Source organism: Camponotus vicinus, unplaced genomic scaffold, assembly GCF_025532165.1.
Source record: "Camponotus vicinus isolate PSW18456_S1 unplaced genomic scaffold, iyCamVici1.0 SCAF_2, whole genome shotgun sequence".
NCBI lineage: Eukaryota > Metazoa > Arthropoda > Insecta > Hymenoptera > Formicidae > Camponotus > Camponotus vicinus.
Window position 1 is genome coordinate 10,399,946 of NW_028141956.1, and position 20,945 is coordinate 10,420,890.

The window sequence follows — 20,945 nt, forward strand, 5'->3', positions numbered from 1 at the left end:
GCATGAATCACGCACGTAATATAGTACACACGCTCTATATTGAATTTCGTATCGCGTATCGCGCGACGTCCAATGAGAGACCTCGTTTTCGAATATTCCCTAGGTGACGACATTTTGTCCCTAGAAAAGAGACGCTCCTATTGGACGCGCCCAAGAAGCGCTCTACGTCAACTACGCGCCTGCTGATTCGTCGCGTTTGTTGTCGCGGCGACGATGACGTCACCGATGTCACGTGCGCGAAAATGCAGGTCACTCACTACCACTACGGTTCCGCATATAGAATAGAGGTTACGGGGAAAAGTGAGATACCGAGAAAAAAAGGTCGCTTCGGGGCTTTCGGGGTCGAGACGAACGTTAATAGAATCGGTCACGGACAAACGCCGATACTGTCTCTCATTGAGTCTTTCCTAGATAGACGCGGGTGGAATTTCTTAGAGGTTCTTTTGACGTTTGTATCTTCTGTCGTTAATTTGCATATTCGATATATTGATAAAACTTTTCTTTAATGTCGCGCTCCTTATGCTATTAAATTAATTAGATTATCATATTTTAATTTATAAATAATTTTATAAGAATCTTAAATCCCTTGTCTGTTTTCTGAAAATTTCCAAGTGCACTTTAAATTCTTTTCTTCTTTTACATAATTGGTAAATCGTATCCTACATATGTTATAAATAGAAAACGTGATATAATAATACAGCTGATTTGACACATTGTATCAGAAAAATATAGACTCCATGCTCGCAAAATTTTAAAATTCTCCGATTCTTAGCAAATTAACGACAGGAATCGTGCAAAATTTAGGGTAGAAGTGTATTGATATGTAATCAGATATATCGAAATATGTTAACATTTTTAACAGAAAGCGAATCTTGGCTAGTCAATAAAGAAGATATATATAAGGAACAATGCAAAATCTCGAGAAACCCGAGAAGATGAAAGGAAGCCGGGGATCAGAGAGAGGTGGGACGGGTGCGCACGAGAGGGACGCACATGGGAATGGTTATTCGGCATAACGCGGTGGGGATAAAATCAGACCGAAATATCATTCCGGAGCGGAAAACGATGACACCGTCGCCACCGGGATGCCATTTCCATTCGAGTCCGCGCAAACGAGCTCTCCACCTCGCTGAGAAATTAGGCGGGTAAGAATACCCTCTTCGCCGCCCTCCCTCTGCTTCGCGGTCACTTGTCATGTCAGTGACGTCCACCTGAGTGTCAAGTATTGCGAGAATGCGGTGCAATGGATTAATAAAATTTTCATTGCGACAATCACTGCGAGAAAATGTTTTCTTAGCTGTACTACTTGTGTTCATAGTTATATTCATATGCGGAATATAATTATAGATATATGACAGGAAGGGATGTATATGTCAACTGAGATTTGGACGCCTTATAAAAAATATTTGATTGAAAAGAGTGAAACACATGTCAGAAATATGTATACATATTGATTAAGGTTTATAGATTGTGTGGTTTAGCTTATATTTATATATAGATATTGATAGCTATATCACAAACTCATAAAGCTGTTTTTTATATATAGAATGTATTTATAGCGTGATAGAGATAAAGATTTGTATGTTAAATAAAATTTAATCAAAGGGGATATATATAAAATATATATTGGAAAATATTTATATATAATTATTGATTGATCTATATACAATATAAAATTTATGCATTTTGCACGTAGCAGTAAATTTAATTAAGGAAGGTGTATATCTGAATATTTTATAAAATTTGAAGATTTTATTTTCAAAATAATTTAATAAATTATAGAAGATCTGAAACAAATTTTTTTATGTTGCATGAATATGTAATAGGCACTTTACTATTAGAGAAATGATTTAAAAATTGAGAAATTATGTGATACTTAAATGAAATAATTAAAATATTTAAAATATGATTTATATTTAATAATGAAGAGATTTCAAAATAATTAAATTTTATTAAATAAAATAATATATTTAAAATATGATTTATATTTAATAATGAAAAGATTTTAAAATAATTAAATTTTAATTGCAGACAAAATATGACGGAAAGCACTGCTAAGTACGTAGTGATACCTCTCCACCATCGGCCTGATTTGATCAGAGATTGTTGTAAGTTACTTAATTCTGAATGGCCTCGAAGCGAAACTGCACGGTGTGTTATGTTCCCCTTAGTTCTTAAAGACGGTCTACAAAAAGATAGAAAGAATGTATCGACAAATTCACAGCTCTTGTATTGTTATATTGCAGTATAAAATCTCTGAATGTATCTTGCGACGATTTTCCCACGTGCTTGATTCTGATTAATGATAAGGACAAGGTTCTTGGACATTGCAAAATATCTCTGATTGCTAGATCAAAAATTAGCTGCTTCATAGAATCTGGTAAGCAAAACCAGTTATCCTATTGCATGTATGTAGTTTTGAAATTTATTAATTCAGGTCATATGTACACCATATAATGAATACATTTAACATTTTATAATAAAGAATCTATAATATTTCAGTTGTAATCGACTATAGGTGTAGATCTCAAGGATTAGGGTCTAGATTATTGCGTGGTATGGAAGAATACGTTGCGAAAAGAGGCCTGAAGAATATATATCTAAAAACGGACGGTCAAGAAGTGTTTTATTATAAAAACGGATACAAGATGTGTGATCCGTTCAAAGCGTATGGCATTAACGACATCATAACTGCTAGTCCTCCTTTCGGTAGGACGAAATTTAAAGAACGAAACGCCGATCAATCCGCTGGAGAGCCACCGCCGCCGCCACCACCCCCGATGCCGACGTTCCAATTATCGAAATTTTTTGACACGCGAATGCTATCCCAAAAAACACATATGGTAAAAAAATTATGATTCCTAGCGTTATATCAAAATACCTCTGAGGGTTTCCTTGTTCTTACTGAATCTTCGCATTCGATTAAAAGTGAAGTGGAACGGTTTCGACGATTAGAATGAAATCGATGACAAAAAAAGGGTAAATTAAAGAACAGGGTAAATTATAGGACAGGATAGATAATTTAACATATCGTATTGTAATAGAAAATTTGAGCAATATTTTACTTAAATCATATTAATTAGTGCACATTGATTAGGCAAATCATTTCGGATAATTATGAAAGGTAAAGTGCATTTGTCTTTTCAATTTAACCGAACGATATAAACAAGATATTGGATACCGTTCTTATAATTCATTTCTTCAGTTACTTTTATAACTTTAATTTATAATTAGTAGGTAGATAGATAGATTTCTCAATTTTTTAGTACAATTTATTTTGCAAGTCAGACTGCGCTTCTATATTTATTTTAAGTATCATGCTTTCCTTATTGTCTTGTTCGTGCAACAAAATAATACAAAAATACGCTTTTCTTGATCCATGCAATTCATATCAGTTATATAGATGTTAAAATTATCAAATGCGATAACATCATTTACACAAAAATGTATATAATTCATATATATTTACATATACATATATATATATATATATATTTAATATATTTTTTCACTAGAAAAATGCATGCATTTCATTATTTACGTATTCCTCCATTTCTTCTCACATCATGAAGTGTCTGTGGCAATGCCACAGATTTTTTGGTAATACTCAGGTTTCGTAAGACACTCTACGAGAAACGCGCCCAAATCATGTTTGGAAATTAAGCGTCCAGGCGAAGAGTCGAATGTAACAACATATTTTGATTTTGGTGTTTCTGAAACATATAAAATTAGTGAAATTTTTTGGTAAATATAAGAGAGGGCCAACTTTCTCATTTTCTCTACATGTACCTGTTATGTGCGGTGGTAATATTGCCACCCACTTTAGTTCACTTGTCTTGATCATATCAAACATGCGTTTATGATCTTTAGTCACATCCCTAAATATAGCAGGCACTGCTTCAGGTTTAAAAAATAAAAATGCTGAAAGCAATTAATATAGACATTTGTAAAAAAACAAGTATAAAGTATTAAATAATTAAATATAGGAAATCCTAACATGTTAGAAGTACTGAGATAATTTTTTTTTTAAACAATTCAGTGCAAAATGTAACACTATATAGAACAAAAATAATTAAATAAATAAATTATATACATATAATTTGTCTTTGAATATAATAGATTTTTTATTTTGGCATTTTTAGGATTTTTTCTCAATTATTACCAGATAGACATACGGAGATTAGTTCAACATTGTGCGCTTTCATGGCATCTATTATATTCTTTAAGCCTTCAGATAACACAGTAGTAGGACCTAAAGGTAACATAAAATAGATAAACATATATTAACATATGTTACTTTATATTATAATAGTAATATAAGACAATATCTCTGCATATACTCAAGTCTGCTCTAGTTCCAAGGACTACAACAACAGCATCTCTATCAGCTACCGCTTTTGCAACTTGTTTTGCATTAGTGACATCTCCAACGACCGATTCAATTTTACTTTTAAGATTCTCAGGAATTTTGGCTTCATCCCTTACAAAGGCTCTTACATCCAGGCCTGATAATAAGTAATATAAAAAATATCACAAATAAAATTTAAAGGCTAATGTTATGCATATACATAGATTTATAATTACAGTGCAATATAAATCACATCATGTACAATTATTTACATAAATACAATTATTTATATATAATTTATATGGATTTTATTTGAATTTATATAATTTATATGAATGGATAGAGGCAATATACATTAATTCAAACGATTTACTTAGTGTCTACATGATTTCATATTAATTATATCATTGAATCATTTTGTACAGAGATACTTTAAGTACTTCAATTTGGAAAAAGAAAACGATCTCTCTTGCATGGATCATCGTCACTCGAATTATTCAGAGGGAAGCTTCGGTACAACACTAACTGCACGCAATTACCACAATAAACAGAATGACATTATCAGCTGTGCACCATGTCACTATCAAGAATCCGAATCAGAGACCGAATGAAATTCGTAATCACACACACATGCAAGTGGTATCGGAATCGGAAAACTTACCATTTTCCACGGCCGATGACAGAGAACAGAGGCCGGTGTTTCCGGTAGCACCGAATATCACGACTCGCTTCATCTCGCCGACAATAATGCGTTAACACGTAGCCGCACGCACGGTTATAAGTGTCGATAGACAGAAAATGACGAATCATTTTTGCGCGCATCTCGAGAAGAACGAGATGTCATCCGCGAATATGTTAATAACCGCACCGGTGATAGCAATGATAATGAATACAGATTGACATATAGCTTATCTTTCTTATGCAATAGAGGTATTATTTATCGTTTCTATTGTTTGTTCAAGATGGCATATTTAGCATCTTTTAATACATAATTAATGTATTTTTCCTTAGAAGTTTGCGTCTAGCGTTTGATAAAGAAAAATTAAAGATATATTGCGGAAAATATTTTATTATATATTTTATATTATTAATATTAGATTAAAAAATTTTTTTATCTTAATATATTGAACCTAAATAATTGCTGTTATAAAACTATATATATATATATATATATATATATATATATATATATATTTTTTTTTTTTTTATTTATTTAATTATAATAACATATATTTATTTAATTATATATTTAATTTTATAATGTATATTTATACAATTTTATAATATATATTTAATTTTTATATATGAATATAATAATCTAAGTATAATATAATTTATTGAGTCAATTTATCTAATTTCATTCTATTTACATTCCATCCCCTTTTTCAATTTTTAAATAAACATGTAATAAATTATGACCTATTATTTCTGTACATATAGATAAAACGAATCATCGAATCTCTTGATTTATTATGTATAATTAATATGCATATAAAAAGATAGAGAGAGACAAGTGTATCTTGACTGACAATGACAATAGTCGAATCAAAACCTCTCATAATTCCACTTGAGAACGCGATTTTAGAACGACGCTTTTAAAAATGCGCAAAAACAAGAATCTTGATGAATCCTCAGGGCTGCGTTCGGAAACATCACCCGAGTGCCCCCGGGTATCATTTTATCCTTGTTTAACATTCGGTGAACAACAAGGATAAAATGATACCCGGGTACACTCGGATGATATTTCCGAACGCAGCCCAATAGAACGCGTTTTTGAAGCGTAAAAAGCGTTGCCGCTGAGGTCCCTAGAAATCGAATCCTCCTATTGGCTGTATCGAGGTATCGTTGGCTGAAATCACGGACAAAGCGACGACTTTCCCGTCTACACGTCATCCCGCACCCGTGACAGATGGACGCTCGCGCGCGCGCGCGCGCATTCATTACGGGCCGCCGCCATTTTGTCACGTTTTATTTCTAAACGCATCCCCCACCAGATTGAAAACAACCGAAGGTCGACGCTGCACTCCCTCGACCGCGTACGAGTGCTCTTTGGTTAGGTTGCTGGCTGCGTCGTAGCCGTCTGGCTCTTTAACAGTAAGTAAATCTCGCGATCCGCGGACGCGCCGCGTCTCCCGCACCGATCTCCCGGGTCGGACGCGCGGCGACGCCGTGTCCCCTGTCGCGCGCGCGTTTTCCTCCGGAAGATGGAAGAGAAAGGGGCCACGCGAAGAGCGGCCGAGAGACGGCGGTTCCGCTCGCTCGCGCCTCGTCGCACTTTGTCCGTCCTCGCTCGGGGCGCTTGGCGACGCTCGTCCTCGAGGTCCCCTCGCTTCCGGCGTCGCGGATACACCAGCGTGTTAGCGCTACCAAGCCCGACGACGCCACGTCCCTGACGTATCTCCCTCTCGTTATAACCTCTCTCGTTACACAAACGCTATAACCTATATAATTATAACCTTAGAGCCGAGACGTCAACAGACACGATCGGCGACGCAACCAAGACGATTCGTCAGCCGAGTTCGGGCCAAGTTCATTCCGATTATCGTTTGTCGCGTGGTTTACGCGAAAAGGGAGGGGGAAGGAGTTTTTGCCGAGAATTATTCGCGTGTTGCTCGGGAGTCGGATCGTCCTCCCGGGAATATTGTTACGTGTCAAGTGTCCGAGGATCGCGGTTCCTCGACGGAGGCTCGCCTCTTCTTATGATGTAATCTTGAATCCGCGGAGAATCATCCTACTGCACGTTGCGTCTCGAGACCAACTCGACGATTTTGCGATAAGAACGTATACAATTGTACGCAAACGTCGAGTAATAAATAAATCGCTGTCCGTTGTGTAAAACTCGCGGGATGCGACCTGTGTAACAGGTTTGTGGAAGAAAGGCTTCTCGTTCGTGTAATGAGTTTGCGAGATCAGTTCCAGTTTGATTTATACGATTATGATAATCATAAGACATCATGATGTAAATTAGCGAGACACAGGTACTTATTAATCCATAATATGTTACAGTGATTTCAGTGATCAAATAGTTCGAAGATCAAACAAAATGGACGTCGCCGGGGATCTAAATTTGCAATGGGTCGGAGATGTGGAGCTTCACGAAGAAGTGATATGCGGCCTTGAAGCACAATTGGTCGCTTCGGAAGAGGAGGTAATAGGCGCTTGCGAGGAAGTTGTAGTGGAGGAAACCGTTGAATCTGTTCCTGATGTAGCGTCTACAACAGAGTCTGAGATATTGATGGTACCTCAGACCACCGATATGGAATCTATCTATATTGTGCCGCAAGATCAGGGCCACGATTATCTGAATATACAGGTGACAGAAGAAGTAATAGCCGATAATTGGGATAGACCTGGTCCGGATGATGGGTAAGTTCAATATAGATATGTATATTGAAAAATTATTATAATCGATGCATCTTTTTAACAAAGCTTTATATGTATTATCTTAACGATTTAGTATTTTGATCTAGGATATCTCTATGCTCTTAAAACTCTTCGATCGAGATCCTACAGAGTTGACTTTTTTTTTCAATTTTTTCAAAACTTGCCGCCTTGTAATAAGTTATTTCATTTGAAGGGTCGAGATTCCAGAAACGAAGGTGACGCATGACAATTTGCTGGAGTATGACGACATGGAGATACCGTTGCCGATCGATCAAGACTCGTACCAGAACGCCCGGCCATATCCATGTGACTTCTGCAGTCGTAGGTTCCGTAAAAAGGCGAATCTGATGAATCATATGGTGGCGCATCAGACAGATCGGCCACATGGTTGTAACTTATGCGGAGCACGTTATGTGCGCAAGTGCGACTTAAATAATCATCTGAAGACCCACGCGTATCCACCGTCACGGGACGGTCTGGAGGACGAGTTGAACGACGAAGACTCTCTACAAGCCGAAGAGGAGGATTCGACAACAGGTGGTACCAAGGGTAGACGCAAGAAGGTGCAATCGAGCGCGCCACGCAAGCGGAAGAGCAATACTGCGGTTGGTCTGCCGAAGCGCAACAACATCGAAAATAACATCAAGATGGAGATGGGCAAGTATGTGTATAAACCGTACGATAACTACGAGGACACGCTTTCGCTACTTGAAGACGACCTGATCGACCCGCTTGATTTTGCCCGCAGCGGCAATTACGCGTCCAGTTCGAGGTGGCAAATGGACGAGATGTCTGTCGAGCAACAATCACCGCAGTGGCCTGTTACCGATCCGACCAAACCCTACGTCTGTCAGTTCTGTGGTATCGGCTTTGCTAGGGAAAAGGCTTTAGCTTCACATGCGCGGATTCATGGTGGTGACAGCCCACTCGAATGCACCTGCGGCGAGATGTGCTGGGATGTCCGCAGTCTGCGGGATCATATGCGCGACAAACATGGCGGTACTATTCCCCCGCAGGTATCTGACACGGAGGAATATGATAACGATACCACTTACACTGGCGATACGAGAGAGTTTGGCGAGTTTTATTGCAACACCTGCGGGGTACTGTTTCATCGTCTGGATCTGCTCAAACGCCATCAAAAGTAAGAGATCTAATTATCGCTTTTTAAATACAATGGCTTAGGTATGAGATAAAAACAATTTTTTCATAAAAATAAATTTTTAAGTTATCAATAATTGAAAATTTATAGATTTAAGAAAAGTAATATTTTTTTTAATGGAATTATATTTAAAGCATCATAATGCTTAACTGAGAATGTTGAAGAATTACATAAAAGAAACTTTTCAGAATTTATTAAAAGTATCAGCATTTCTTTTGGAATTAATCTTTTTATTATATGTAAATTTTAGTTGGTGTGTGTATGTATAGAAAATTAACACAAGTATGCATCAATAATTAAAAAAATATCACGATTAAAATTATAGTATAATTAGAATGTTTTTATAATAATATATTTATAATAATTATTATATAATATTTATAATTATATTTATAATAATTTTTATAATAAATATTAATCTGGTATGAATGACTCAGATGCCAAGTAGTACAAAAAAAAAGAAAAGTTAGAAATAGACTTTTGCGTTCACTTTTACTATAAGTACATCTAAAAATATTTAACTGTACAATCTGATTGACTTTAAAAAACAGATATTCAATGTAGTTATATTGATTGATAATACATCACATTGTTTCTATCTCAAATCTGCTAATAACTCGAAATCTACTTTGAATGTGACCACTTGACATTTCTAAGCCATTCATATGTAAATTTATACATTTTTATTTTTAATAATTTAAAAATTTGTATTGCAAATATTAATATCAACAATTTGTTTATATGTAAAGATTAATATTGTGTATATAGAGCTCATATCAAGCAAGAAGTGGACACAATGGAGGGTTCCAGTCAGCATCATGTATGCAATGTTTGCGGAGAATGGTTCGAGGAGGCATTAGCATTATTAGCACATGCAGAACTTCATGCTTCGAGGTATAGTTGCATTCTCTTCTTTCATTATTCAGCAATTGACATAATCGCGAAAATAGTATTCAATTTTAAAATATATTGCAATAGTATATGTTGATTGTATACGGAGCAGATCGGATTTCTCTTCTTCGAATAGAATGAATTTCGCGGTAGACGTAAAAATCATCAGATAAATAAATATACATATACATAAATATACATGTAAATATATATATATATATATATATATATATATATGTGTGTGTATATATATATATATTTATCTGATAATTTTTATTTAAAACAAGATCTCCTAGTCGCCGTTGTCTATTGTGCGGGGCGAGATGCCGCGATGAAGCTGAAGTTGCGGAGCATGTACAACAGAATCACGCCGAGGACGCGCCACCGAATACGTGTACGCTTTGCGGCAAAACATGCAAGGATAAACGCAGCTTATTGAAGCATTCGTGGGTGCATAATGTCGATAAGACCTTTAGTTGTACAAAGTGTGCGAAACGCTTTCACAGTAAAGCCAGATTGCGAAGGTAATAAATATGACAAAATTTTTGCTACCTTCTCTGGACGTATGCATTTACGTTATATTATTACTTTATATTACGTTATATTTCATAATAATATGGTCAGAGTATTATAGTAATATTATTGTAATTCTTTAATTTTCTTATTTGTAATTCTTTAAATTCTTCTTTATTTTAAACAAGATTTTCTTCGCACATTTTTGTAATGTAAATAATTAGATAAATAATTGTGTTATGTGCAGACATATGGTATCTCATCGTAATAAAATGGTAGCTTGTGATGAATGCGGCGAAGAATTCCCCGATGGAAGGGCTCTTGTTAGTCACCGTCATTCACATAATAAGGAATTGGGCGGTCGCTCGTTCCCATGTCGCGAGTGCGGTAAAACTTTTGGAAGTCGCAGCTCGCAACAGATCCACATACGTATCCATACGGGTGAGAGACCCTATGGGTGTCGGTTTTGTTGGAAAGCCTTTGCTGACGGCGGTACGTTGAGAAAACACGAGCGCATTCACACCGGCGAGAAACCATACGAATGTGCAATCTGTTCTCGGGCTTTCAATCAAAGAGTAAGTTGATTGTTGGATTGCATGAAAATATAAACGGAAAAGATTCATAAATTGTAATCTGACGATAACGTCATATCATTTTGAATATTAGAATTTTTGTAATAGAACATTGAAATAATGTTAAATTGTATTTTTTAAATATTTTACATTTAATGCATTAAAAAAAAGTTTTTCCGTTTTTAAAAGCTGTTTTGTAGAATAAATAATTGAATTTTATATTTTGTTCATCGCAGGTGGTTCTTCGAGAACACGTGCGCGCTCATCATTCTGGGCCGGATCCAAAATGCGTGGGTAGTGTGACGCCGTTTTTATGCAAGGTATGCGGTTTGTCATTCGGCACATCTGAAGAAATAGTGGCGCACATAGTACAGCACTGCGACGATAATACCGCGTTGAGTCGTCAGCCGCAAACCGGACCGCGCAAGTACAAGAGGAGACGTAAGTTGAAGCCACACGAAACGAATACAGTGGTACGTAAGAATGAGTTTTCGTACGACATGATGGAAAGCGGCACTGGCGGTAGTGGCAGTGTTGGCGGCGGTGGCGGCGGTGGCGGTGGTGGCGGTTCCGACTCGGAGGACAACACGAAGCGAAAACTTGGCAAGAAAAATAAACAACGGTCGAATGTCCAGGAAGGTTACCAGAATGTACTGAAGAGTTTTGAGAGCTCGCTGCAGAACATAAACTCGATCGTGAGCAATTCCAAATTAAACGCGTCTAAGTCGAAACTTTCGAAGAAGAAACTTCGCAAAGAGGAGAAGAAAGAGACGCAATCGTCGAACCAATCGGGCCGACCGAAGATGATACACACGCAAAAAACGCGAGTACCGGTGGAAGTGGGTAGCGATGGCGTGAAGAAGGGTCAGAAAACGAAGACGATGGTAACACGGACGCCGAAGGTGATGCCAAATGAGCACAAGTCTGGTATTTTCCCTGGTGGTGAGAGGAATCGACCACGTACCAAAAATGTCAGTTACCACATTGAAGGTAAACTGCAGGTTACACCGGCTATATTCCCGACAAAACCGGTAAAAGAGGATGTGCCAATGCAGCCACAACAACAACAGTTAATGGTGAACATTAAACAAGAGCCAGGCGTACCAAAGGCTACCAGCGACAGTCGCAGGAATAATAACGGCAATATTCTCACACTCGGTAAGGGTCAGGAATCGACCAAAAAGAGGTCAACTACCTTGAAAAGATCCAAGAGGCAAAAGACGATAGTAAAGCAGGAATTGGATATAACAATTGAACCGGAAATGGAAGAGCAGCAGCAACATTTGCAGCAACTACAGAACAATAATAACAATAATAATAACTTGGAGAACAGCGGTGCTCCAGTGCGACTGATGGAGCACACGGTGGACGGTAGCAATCTGGAAGTCGCCTTTGAGGCGAGTGTTGTCACCGCTCAGGAAGAGGAGGAGAGCATATTGCCGCATGACGCGACTGAGGAAATGGACAACATAGATAACAACGTTAAACTTAGTGTGAAGGTGGAATCGGCACCGCAGACGAGGATGCTCGCTGTACATAGTGTGATTACGCCGGTGGACGATGTCCCGGAAACAATAATACCAGACGCAGTAGAGTATACGTGCGAAATGTGCGCCGCGGTGTTTTCCAGCCGTGCTGAGTTATTGGTGCACGTACCGATACACATTTGATTTAATAATTTATCCGAGCCGGAAAGCGGCGCGGAAGTTTGTTCTACTTCTTTAAGCATACTAGTTTAATCAAATCGAATATTTCGTCACAGTCTGAGGTTTGTTGTTTCGTAGGAGACGACGGTTGTTGATCCTCTCCTATATCACCATTATCCTCGATCGCTCATTATCATTTCCTTTTCCCAATCATTCTATTCTCCTCACTCTTTATTCTACCAAGCGTCATGATTCAAACATATATATACTTATCGTTCTATCGAATGTACTCGAATTTTCATGTTTCGCGCATTGGAAGATTTATTGGTCATTGTTTGATTTGCTTATCATTATTTATGATATGTTTCTCTTGTATTATATATTTTTCGCGAATATTCAAGAGTTTCAATTCTGAAGTTTGAGTAGATACTTGATAACTGATTATATCAAACTATAGATGAAATTGACATGAGGTGTGTATATGATACCATGAAATGCTATATATTATATCATATATCATGATATATGATATAATTATCATTATATCATATATTATAATTTATGACATATGAAAAGTATTGTATCTCCCTTAAAGGAAAACATTATTCCACATTATATCCGACGCGAATGGACCGTCGGTTTTTGTATTGTTCGGAATTTTTATCTGGTCTAGAATTTTTAATATTGAAACTTGATATGATGATGAAATTGTAGTTAAACAATTTTCTATACAGAAAGTATTATGATACAAGTTGAATCGAGAAGTAAAATATGGTATAATATGCAGACAAAAACCATGCAATTCTTTGTACGTTACAGTACGATACTAATATGAAAAGAATTCTGAATATCCATGTGTATGTGCGAGTACATCGACTAGAATGAATGATTAACTTATTTTCGTAATAAGCGAACAGAGGCAAGGAATAAAGTGTTGAATTACCACGAGCCACCTTTATTTTAGTACTTGTGAATTTGAATGCATTGCAATTTAGGGTTTTCCGTCGTGAGATCTTTATTTTGTAACTACAAGTTTGTTATCCTATTAATTATGACGTTTGCTTTTATTTTTTTGGAGGAGGAAAAAGAAAATTAATTGAAAAAATATTTATATTACCAATAAGTAATTATAATAATGACGCGAGAGATGTCATGAAACTTGAGAGATGATTGCATGAATGCAGAAAATGCTAGAAGATTAACAGTAACTCTGTAAAAATCATCATAAAAACGTGAATTGCTCTCAAGAATTAATAAAATAATTGTATAGCACTACATGTAGGGTATTTGTATGAATGTTAGTTTTTATTTTTAGCACAATTTAGCATAATTTTAGTGTAATTTTAGTTTATATACAATTGTTTGTATCGTAATCAGTGATCTGTTCATTGAATGTGATGCGATCGTATGCTATCATTACTATATTATTAAACATATTGTTAGAGTACAGAATAGAAAGATAAAGAGAGAATCAATTCTAAGCATTGTCTTCAACAGCACAATCATCACGACATTCACAAATTTAACAAAACTGATTTTTCTTTAGATCTTTGGACATTGTCGGGTTTTACAAAATTAACGACTTTGTGGTCTCTTGTACATAAAATGTAGTTTCTTAAGATGGTTATATATCAAGTTCTTTTGATATATTATAAGAAAAAAACTGATATATACATATTATATATATATACATATATTCAAAATTGTATAAAAATGCCGCACTGATATAGCTGTTATTTAAAAAAATATAATAAATCACTATAAATTTGTTATTCTACATATTATTGTGTGTGGCTGCAAGTTGACATGGCTTGATTCAGATACCTTTTTTTGTTGCCAATCATCACATAAATAAGAAAGATCTCATTTAAGTTCCTATGAATGGGAAAAAGAAATGTACAGATTGGTATAAATAATGCTAGTCCGTGTTATAAGAAATTTGCATGGTTTCTTGACTTTAATTTTCAGAGAGTCTTGCTGCTCATATCAGATCCATGATTTTCATGTATTTAATAATAATTTATTTATTTAATGAATACATTTATTAAATAAGTAAATACATTTATTAAATAAATAAATACACTTATTAATAAATTTATTTATTATTAATAAATTTTTTATTTAATTAATTAATAAATTTTCGTATTATATCGTGTAAAAATATTCATCCTTAATTCAATATGTGTATATATGCATAATATATGTATTCCTATTTGCGAATGTTGAACAATTTGAGCAAAAAAAATGATTTATTGAATAGATTTTCCTTGATTTTCCTTCAAGCTTTATTTTGACTTAAGTACAAATAGCATAAACTTTTTAATGCATAAACAGCTTTTCACGTCCATCTCGATGAATCACAAAAGCTTTATCTTTCTCACGCACACATTACATGAGTTGACGTTGCTTTTGTCACTTAGCGAGACGCTCCGTGTTCTTTTTTTTTTTAAATTGTGATTCCAAAATTATAATCAACCTCTGGATCAAATATGATATATGTGAATCATCATTATTTTTCAAATATACCCAATTTTTTTATAAAATAATTATGACGACGAAGAATATATCGGATTCAACACTTTATGCACTTTCTTGCCATGACTTTGAATTTTTCAGATTATTCGGATAACACTATCTCGATAATGAAATTTTTATGTGTTTTTGATGACTACGGTAATTATATTTAATTACCGGAAGTAAAAATCTTGTCAACTTTAATAGAGAAAGTGAAAGAGAGAGGGAAAAGGACATACATTGCATATTTATGTTGCAGTCGTAGACCTTATTGAATGTTTAAAATAAAAAGAGAGGATAACAATACTCGAATGTATGCTCATCTTAATGCTGACATTGTATTCTAGACGGACATTTGTACTCATACTTGCACGATGTTGATTAAAGCAATCAATCAAAAAAAAATGAAAAGAAAAAGAAAAGATGGTGGAGAAACAAAGAAACGAGCGCGTGTGCCCTATTTTTGTAGCCAAAACGTATTTTTGGATACGATGAAAAAATTTCCGTATTTCTCGAAGTGTAGTAAGATGTACATTTAATTGTTTGATACTGTGATGACAAGGATCGGCGGCGTGCAGTGCCTACCCAAAAACTTCGTTTCTATTTCTCCGGGAAATGTCGAAAAAAGCGGGTCTGTCTGAGAAGATAGGGATATTTAGCTTGACATCTGAAAGCCGGCAAAGATTCGATAATTCTAAGTGTAGGCGAGTGAATCCGGAAGAGCATCTTTTTTTAGATATCGTGAAGATGGGAGATCGCGCGCATCGGAAACTTAAGGATGGAAAAAAAAGCTTTCACCCTTCATCAGGGGATGAAAAGAAGTTTTAAATTCATACAATGTTTGGAAAAATAGGGGAGAATTATTATATTTATTACAGAGAATTATCGTAGTTACTCAATTTACTGTTTATGTCTCATTTTCTTCCAAATCGAAGATCTTTCAAAGTAGACGTCAGTCACAACAACGATAATTGACGATTATCATCGAAGAGATTCGTCGTGTGAGTCGGAAATTTCGTTCATCCTCTCGCGATCTCGTCCAATCTTCACGATCTCTTTATTCGAGATATTTAATTGTATCGTAGTATTTTCTATCGCATGTGTCCCAAGCTACATGACAAAGCTAACACAACTTCCTCCTTTAGCAATACTACATAGATTTATATATACAGTTGCGTGAAAAACGCAGCTGCTTCATACGAGAATCGAGAAAAGAGGGAGATGATTATTGTACCAGAATATAGACACACAGACATACGTGTCCCTTACTTGTACAGTCGCGAGAATTATACGCTAGGGACGAGAGAGATATATGACCAATGTAAAATAAGAGAAACAGATATCGGAGGAGAAAGAGGAATATATACATGTAAATATATACATATATTTACACATACATGGAAGACTTGTAGATTGCGAAAATTACTGTGAGTAAATCGCTCGAAAACTACGCCCTTCTTCGCGAAAGGATTCTTGTCGCGACATACATTCCTCTGTTACATCGCTATCGGTGTATCTCTCGATCGTGTGTGTCTCCCCGAATGAATTTGACGATTACATTTTTCGCGATTGCATCAAGACGATGCGTATCCGATTGTATTGGGGTGCAAGAGATGTGACGGGAAAATATGCAATGTGAAACGAGAAAGGGTGAAATGAGAGCGAGGCAAAATAAAAGTACATATATATGCACACACATACCTTTTTCAAGTGAGAAGTCACTCGTATATAGTGTAAGTAATTATATATACGACTTCTTTCTCTAATTAAAATAAGGCAGAACATAGAGTAAGATTAGTCATAGGATATAACAAAGTGTTGCATGACGAAAATTTCACTATTTGATCGAGAGAGACAGAATGAAAGAGAAAAATGCGTGGATGTGTGTGAAAGGGGGAGAGAGAGAGAGAAAAAAGAATGCGTGCGCGGACACGTGTATGTCCTACATTACGTGTATCTCTCGAATTGTAAATCGAACTCTGAAATGTGTATAGATTTTTAAGCACACTGTCAAAAAAAGAAAATAAAGACGTAGCGTCCGTTCTCCAAAACTAACAGGATCGCGCGTTCTCGCGTATTTCGTCAGGGACGTGAGACACAGAGATAGTAGAGGAAAAAATCACACATGTACATAATTATATTACCTTGGATATGGTATAGCGGTTTACTGTTAATCGTAGTTGTATACCTTTTTTGATTTCCCATTGAATAAATCATCGATATAAATATATATGTATATATTATATGTAGTGTCGAACGAAAACATTTCTACCCGCTTACATCATTGCAAAACTACGTATATTTGTATACATGTAGATTTGAAACCGATTATGTAACTTTATCATTGTTACTGTCATTTTATAATTATTATTCATTATTATTATTATTATTATCATGAGATTCAAGACGCTCCGTCGTGTATTGTCATTTTAAGAATTAAAATGTAGGGAGAAGTGCAAAAGGATACGGAGAGAACCTAACGAAAGCGTGAATGCTATTTGCGAATCAATCGACCTCTTCGGAAACTTATTGTACAGCAACAATTGATTGAAAAATATATATAAATTGATATTATTAATATACTAACGTTAGTGTTTATTAATATCACTTGTTACGATTCGATATCGTCAGTGATTTTAAGGGAAAATTGAATCTTGCCGAGAGATTGCGATGCACCTATTTTCGTCACGAGTACAGATTTCGAGATCAGATTGTTCGCCCTCAAAGATTCTCCCTCGCGATTTATTCGATCGCGAACGATCGTTTTGTTCGTAGCTAAGGAATGAAATCGCAGACGGCGTAGATCTCCTTTTCGAAGCCCATACAAATGACGGAGAAGATGATGAGAATCGCCCCTGTCAGACTAGTCGATGTCGGGTTCTCGCCAAAGAGATACACCTGGATCATGTATGCCAGTATGATATCCAGCGACCTGGTGACCGATACTTTACTCGCGCTTTCGATCTTCAATGCTTTCGTCACCAGAACCTGGCCGATTAGACCAGTCAACGCTACCAGCATAATCTGGCTCCAAGTGAACCAGTCGTGCGGCAGCCGGAATTTGTGGAATTCATGAGTGTTGTGACTGGATACCGTAAAGTAGAAGAAGATGGATGAGGCGAACGACCAGCACGATAGATTCAGCACCAGGATAGAATAATGTATCTCCGAGCATTTTCTCATGACGACGATATTGAACGCAGTGAAAAGGGTAGCCAGGATGGCGCATAGATATCCCATAAGATTGTAGCTCTCGGCATGGTGCATCTAAAAGGAGAGATGTCAATTGAGAGATTGACTTGATTGATGATTGTGAAGATTGACATAAACTTAAAATTCCTCGGTTATGAGATTAATATCTTATTTGAAAAAGATTAATAGCTTATTTGAGAAGATTAATATCTTATTTCAAAAAAACTAGGCTTGTATCCTTCAATTACAATCTCTTGACCCAACTGTGAGACCTTTTTATCATCGAATATAGATCGTTTTCTCTTCGTCTTCGGTTACCTGGAATAAGAAGGGCGGTCTGGCGACGAGGATGACACCTGTGAAGAGTGTGCAGATCACCAGGATCCGCAGGATGCCGCAGGGCTCCTTCAGGAAGAGAAAGGAGAGCGCGATGACGATCACCGGCGAGCTGAATATGATTGTCGTGGCATCTCCTAAAGGTAATTCTCGAAAGGTGTAATACAGCAATGACAGAGTCATGCCACCTACCAGACCCTAGAAGGACAGGATCAGGTGATAAAAATCGAATGAAACAATTGTAAGGAAAAGCAAAACTTGTGTCTCCGTTTTATGAAGGTGAATATCGATTTTCATTTTTACCAAAATAATTGTTATCAATTGCTAATAACAGTTTATTATTATAAGTTAGCTTCAATTAGCTTAGTTAGCTTCAATTTTTTGCTATTGCATTATTAATGTAACATTATAAAACAAAAGCACCTCGGTTTTCTCGTGGGCTAAACTTTACGAACGCAGATGTTACGAAATAATGCTTGCCAATCTTTTCCGGCTTAATGCAATAATATGATATGCGTCGTAAAATGCCGGACGCCTGCGGATAAGTGATTATTTCGTACATGTAATCAGTTAAGAGAGAAGCGAACAATTGGTCTCGTGTGTTAGAGCGATAGGTATTTCTTTTATAAAACTAGAGCGATTGATACATCATTACGTAAGTACAGTTTGGTCGGCAGAAGGAAATGAAATTTCATATATTCTTCGGATTACAATATTTTCTAGACACAAAAAAAGCATTGAACTATAGTTTCAATGAATTCCCACTTGCTCCATTAATTATCATAATTTTCGTTAAGAGAGATCAAGATTCAACTTTTCTTTATATAATTAAAAAAAAATTTTATATAATAAAAAAGGAATTGTATATATAATTTTTTTATTGATATGTATCAATTCTTTCAAATAATTCTTAATAAGTATTCTTAATAGATATTGCCTCCATCCCCCGAAACTATAAATTATTTTTTATTTTCAAATTTTTTAATACAGCTTTTTAATATAGGTCTCGATTATTTCTTGATACAGTTTAATGAAAATATGATCTTAATGAAAATTATAATACAATGACAAAAGCAATATACGGTCTAGATGATAATAAAACTCAATAAAAAAAGAAAGGCTAAAAAGACCGTGGCGCAAAATGTTAGAGCGTAAAAAATAATAAAAGACTCTAAGTAAGAGACATAATATATTAATAATCTGTTAGATATAAAAATAAAATTACATACGTACGTTTCGATCTTTTCAAGATCATTTTCAATGTTCAAGAAGTCGTTAGAAAATAAACAAAATTAAAATATAAAATGATAATAACAGAGCGCGATTAAACAAAGACAAACGCGATAGGACACACATAGACATTGTGTACAATAATAACGGTCGCAAAATTTAAACGCTAACAATTGATGTGAGGAATGAAAGCGCATAGATAGTTAGTAAACTAAAAAACTAATAATGTCTGGCTATAAGCTAAATTTTCTGAAAGAAGGCCAACTCACCTCTTCATCAGAAAAAGGACGCAATAAAACCGCATACGTGAAAATTATTCTTCACAAATTTATATCGTGTGACGATCCCCCGATGAATATATTATATCTCTTACTTAAAGTCTTTTATTATAATTTATTTTTTACGTTCTAACATCTTGCGCCACGGTCTTTTTAGCCTTTCTTTTTTATTGCGTTTTGAAAATTATAATAATTAACACATGAAGACGATATACATATATTGTTTTCACATATGTACGTTACCTGAAAATGTATGAGTATCCTCCGTCCGGAAGGGCCGAAGAGATCTGTGGACGATCTGCAAGCCACGACAGCCATCACCAGGCTCTGTATCAGAGCGCGGATGGCCAGCAGGATCATAGGGTCCACGTTGCGTACTACCTTAACCAGAGCAGCGCTAATGGTGAAGAAGATACCCGACAGGAATGCGAGAAAGAGTCCGTACCATCTCGTGTCCTCCCGATAAGTCTCGCCATTGTTGGCGAACTGTTCGGTGTAGTAATAGACAGGATGGATGCTGTTGTAGGACGTAGTGGGCTCTATATTAAACTTCATCGTGGTTCAACACTCGCGACACACGACGTAAGGTGAGGAGGCGAGCGTGTCGAGCAATCGACGCAGCGCAAGAGCTGCATAATGTACGTCGTCTGGACGACATCTGCGACGCTGTTCGCTCGTAACTAGCATAACTTAGATCGATGATTATTGGGGATTAATCGTGACATTATTTTTTTTGTTCAGTCTTCTCTTCTATTATTACTTAACAAAAAAATATTACTTAACAAATTTTGAGCAGAAATTGATAAATTTCTAAAATTATAGAATATTGCATCCTTGTCAATTATTTTATGTTGCATCTTCCTTTTCCGTTTTAATCAA

General features: G+C 35.8%; 4 protein-coding genes across 8 annotated transcripts; 2 read left to right on the forward strand and 2 right to left on the reverse strand.

Annotated features, from left to right (window-relative positions):
* The first annotated feature begins 244 nt into the window (after window positions 1–244).
* Naa80 (N-alpha-acetyltransferase 80) lies at window positions 245–4,618 on the forward strand. Of its 2 annotated transcripts, XR_014437081.1 has the most exons (7): window positions 245–437; window positions 863–1,145; window positions 2,032–2,151; window positions 2,247–2,380; window positions 2,503–2,843; window positions 4,143–4,258; window positions 4,346–4,618. XR_014437081.1 is itself a non-coding variant. In XM_083090796.1 (5 exons), the coding sequence occupies exons 2-5, from the start codon at window positions 994–996 to the stop codon at window positions 2,856–2,858; spliced, it is 762 nt and encodes a 253-aa protein (XP_082946922.1). In that variant the 5' UTR covers window positions 246–437; window positions 863–993; the 3' UTR covers window positions 2,859–4,053. The 2 variants fall into 2 exon arrangements, 1 of the variants encoding a protein (XP_082946922.1); XM_083090796.1 differs by lacking the exons at window positions 4,143–4,258; window positions 4,346–4,618 and having other exon boundaries at window positions 246–437; window positions 2,503–4,053.
* Window positions 3,431–5,297, reverse strand: LOC145966596 (flavin reductase (NADPH)). The gene is made up of 5 exons (XM_083090797.1): window positions 5,010–5,297; window positions 4,341–4,505; window positions 4,163–4,252; window positions 3,790–3,921; window positions 3,431–3,713 (listed from the first exon to the last, which is right to left on the reverse strand). The coding sequence occupies exons 1-5, from the start codon at window positions 5,080–5,082 to the stop codon at window positions 3,565–3,567; spliced, it is 609 nt and encodes a 202-aa protein (XP_082946923.1). The 5' UTR covers window positions 5,083–5,297; the 3' UTR covers window positions 3,431–3,564.
* Window positions 5,298–6,304: 1,007 nt separating this feature from the next.
* On the forward strand, window positions 6,305–17,260 carry LOC145966584 (uncharacterized). 4 transcript variants are annotated; one of them, XM_083090774.1, is made up of 8 exons: window positions 6,305–6,442; window positions 7,355–7,714; window positions 7,926–8,393; window positions 8,481–8,876; window positions 9,663–9,788; window positions 10,073–10,309; window positions 10,546–10,873; window positions 11,107–17,260. In XM_083090774.1, exons 2-8 carry the CDS (start codon window positions 7,392–7,394, stop codon window positions 12,538–12,540), a joined length of 3,312 nt encoding a protein of 1,103 aa, XP_082946900.1. In that variant the 5' UTR covers window positions 6,305–6,442; window positions 7,355–7,391; the 3' UTR covers window positions 12,541–17,260. The 4 variants fall into 4 exon arrangements, with proteins under 4 accessions (XP_082946900.1, XP_082946898.1, XP_082946901.1 ...); XM_083090772.1 differs by having other exon boundaries at window positions 7,926–8,876; XM_083090773.1 differs by lacking the exon at window positions 6,305–6,442 and adding an exon at window positions 6,487–7,212 and having other exon boundaries at window positions 7,926–8,876.
* Window positions 17,261–17,438: 178 nt separating this feature from the next.
* Window positions 17,439–20,621, reverse strand: LOC145966598 (solute carrier family 35 member G1). The gene is made up of 3 exons (XM_083090799.1): window positions 20,310–20,621; window positions 18,541–18,756; window positions 17,439–18,297 (listed from the first exon to the last, which is right to left on the reverse strand). The coding sequence occupies exons 1-3, from the start codon at window positions 20,619–20,621 to the stop codon at window positions 17,806–17,808; spliced, it is 1,020 nt and encodes a 339-aa protein (XP_082946925.1). The 3' UTR covers window positions 17,439–17,805.
* Between the last annotated feature and the right edge of the window lie 324 nt (window positions 20,622–20,945).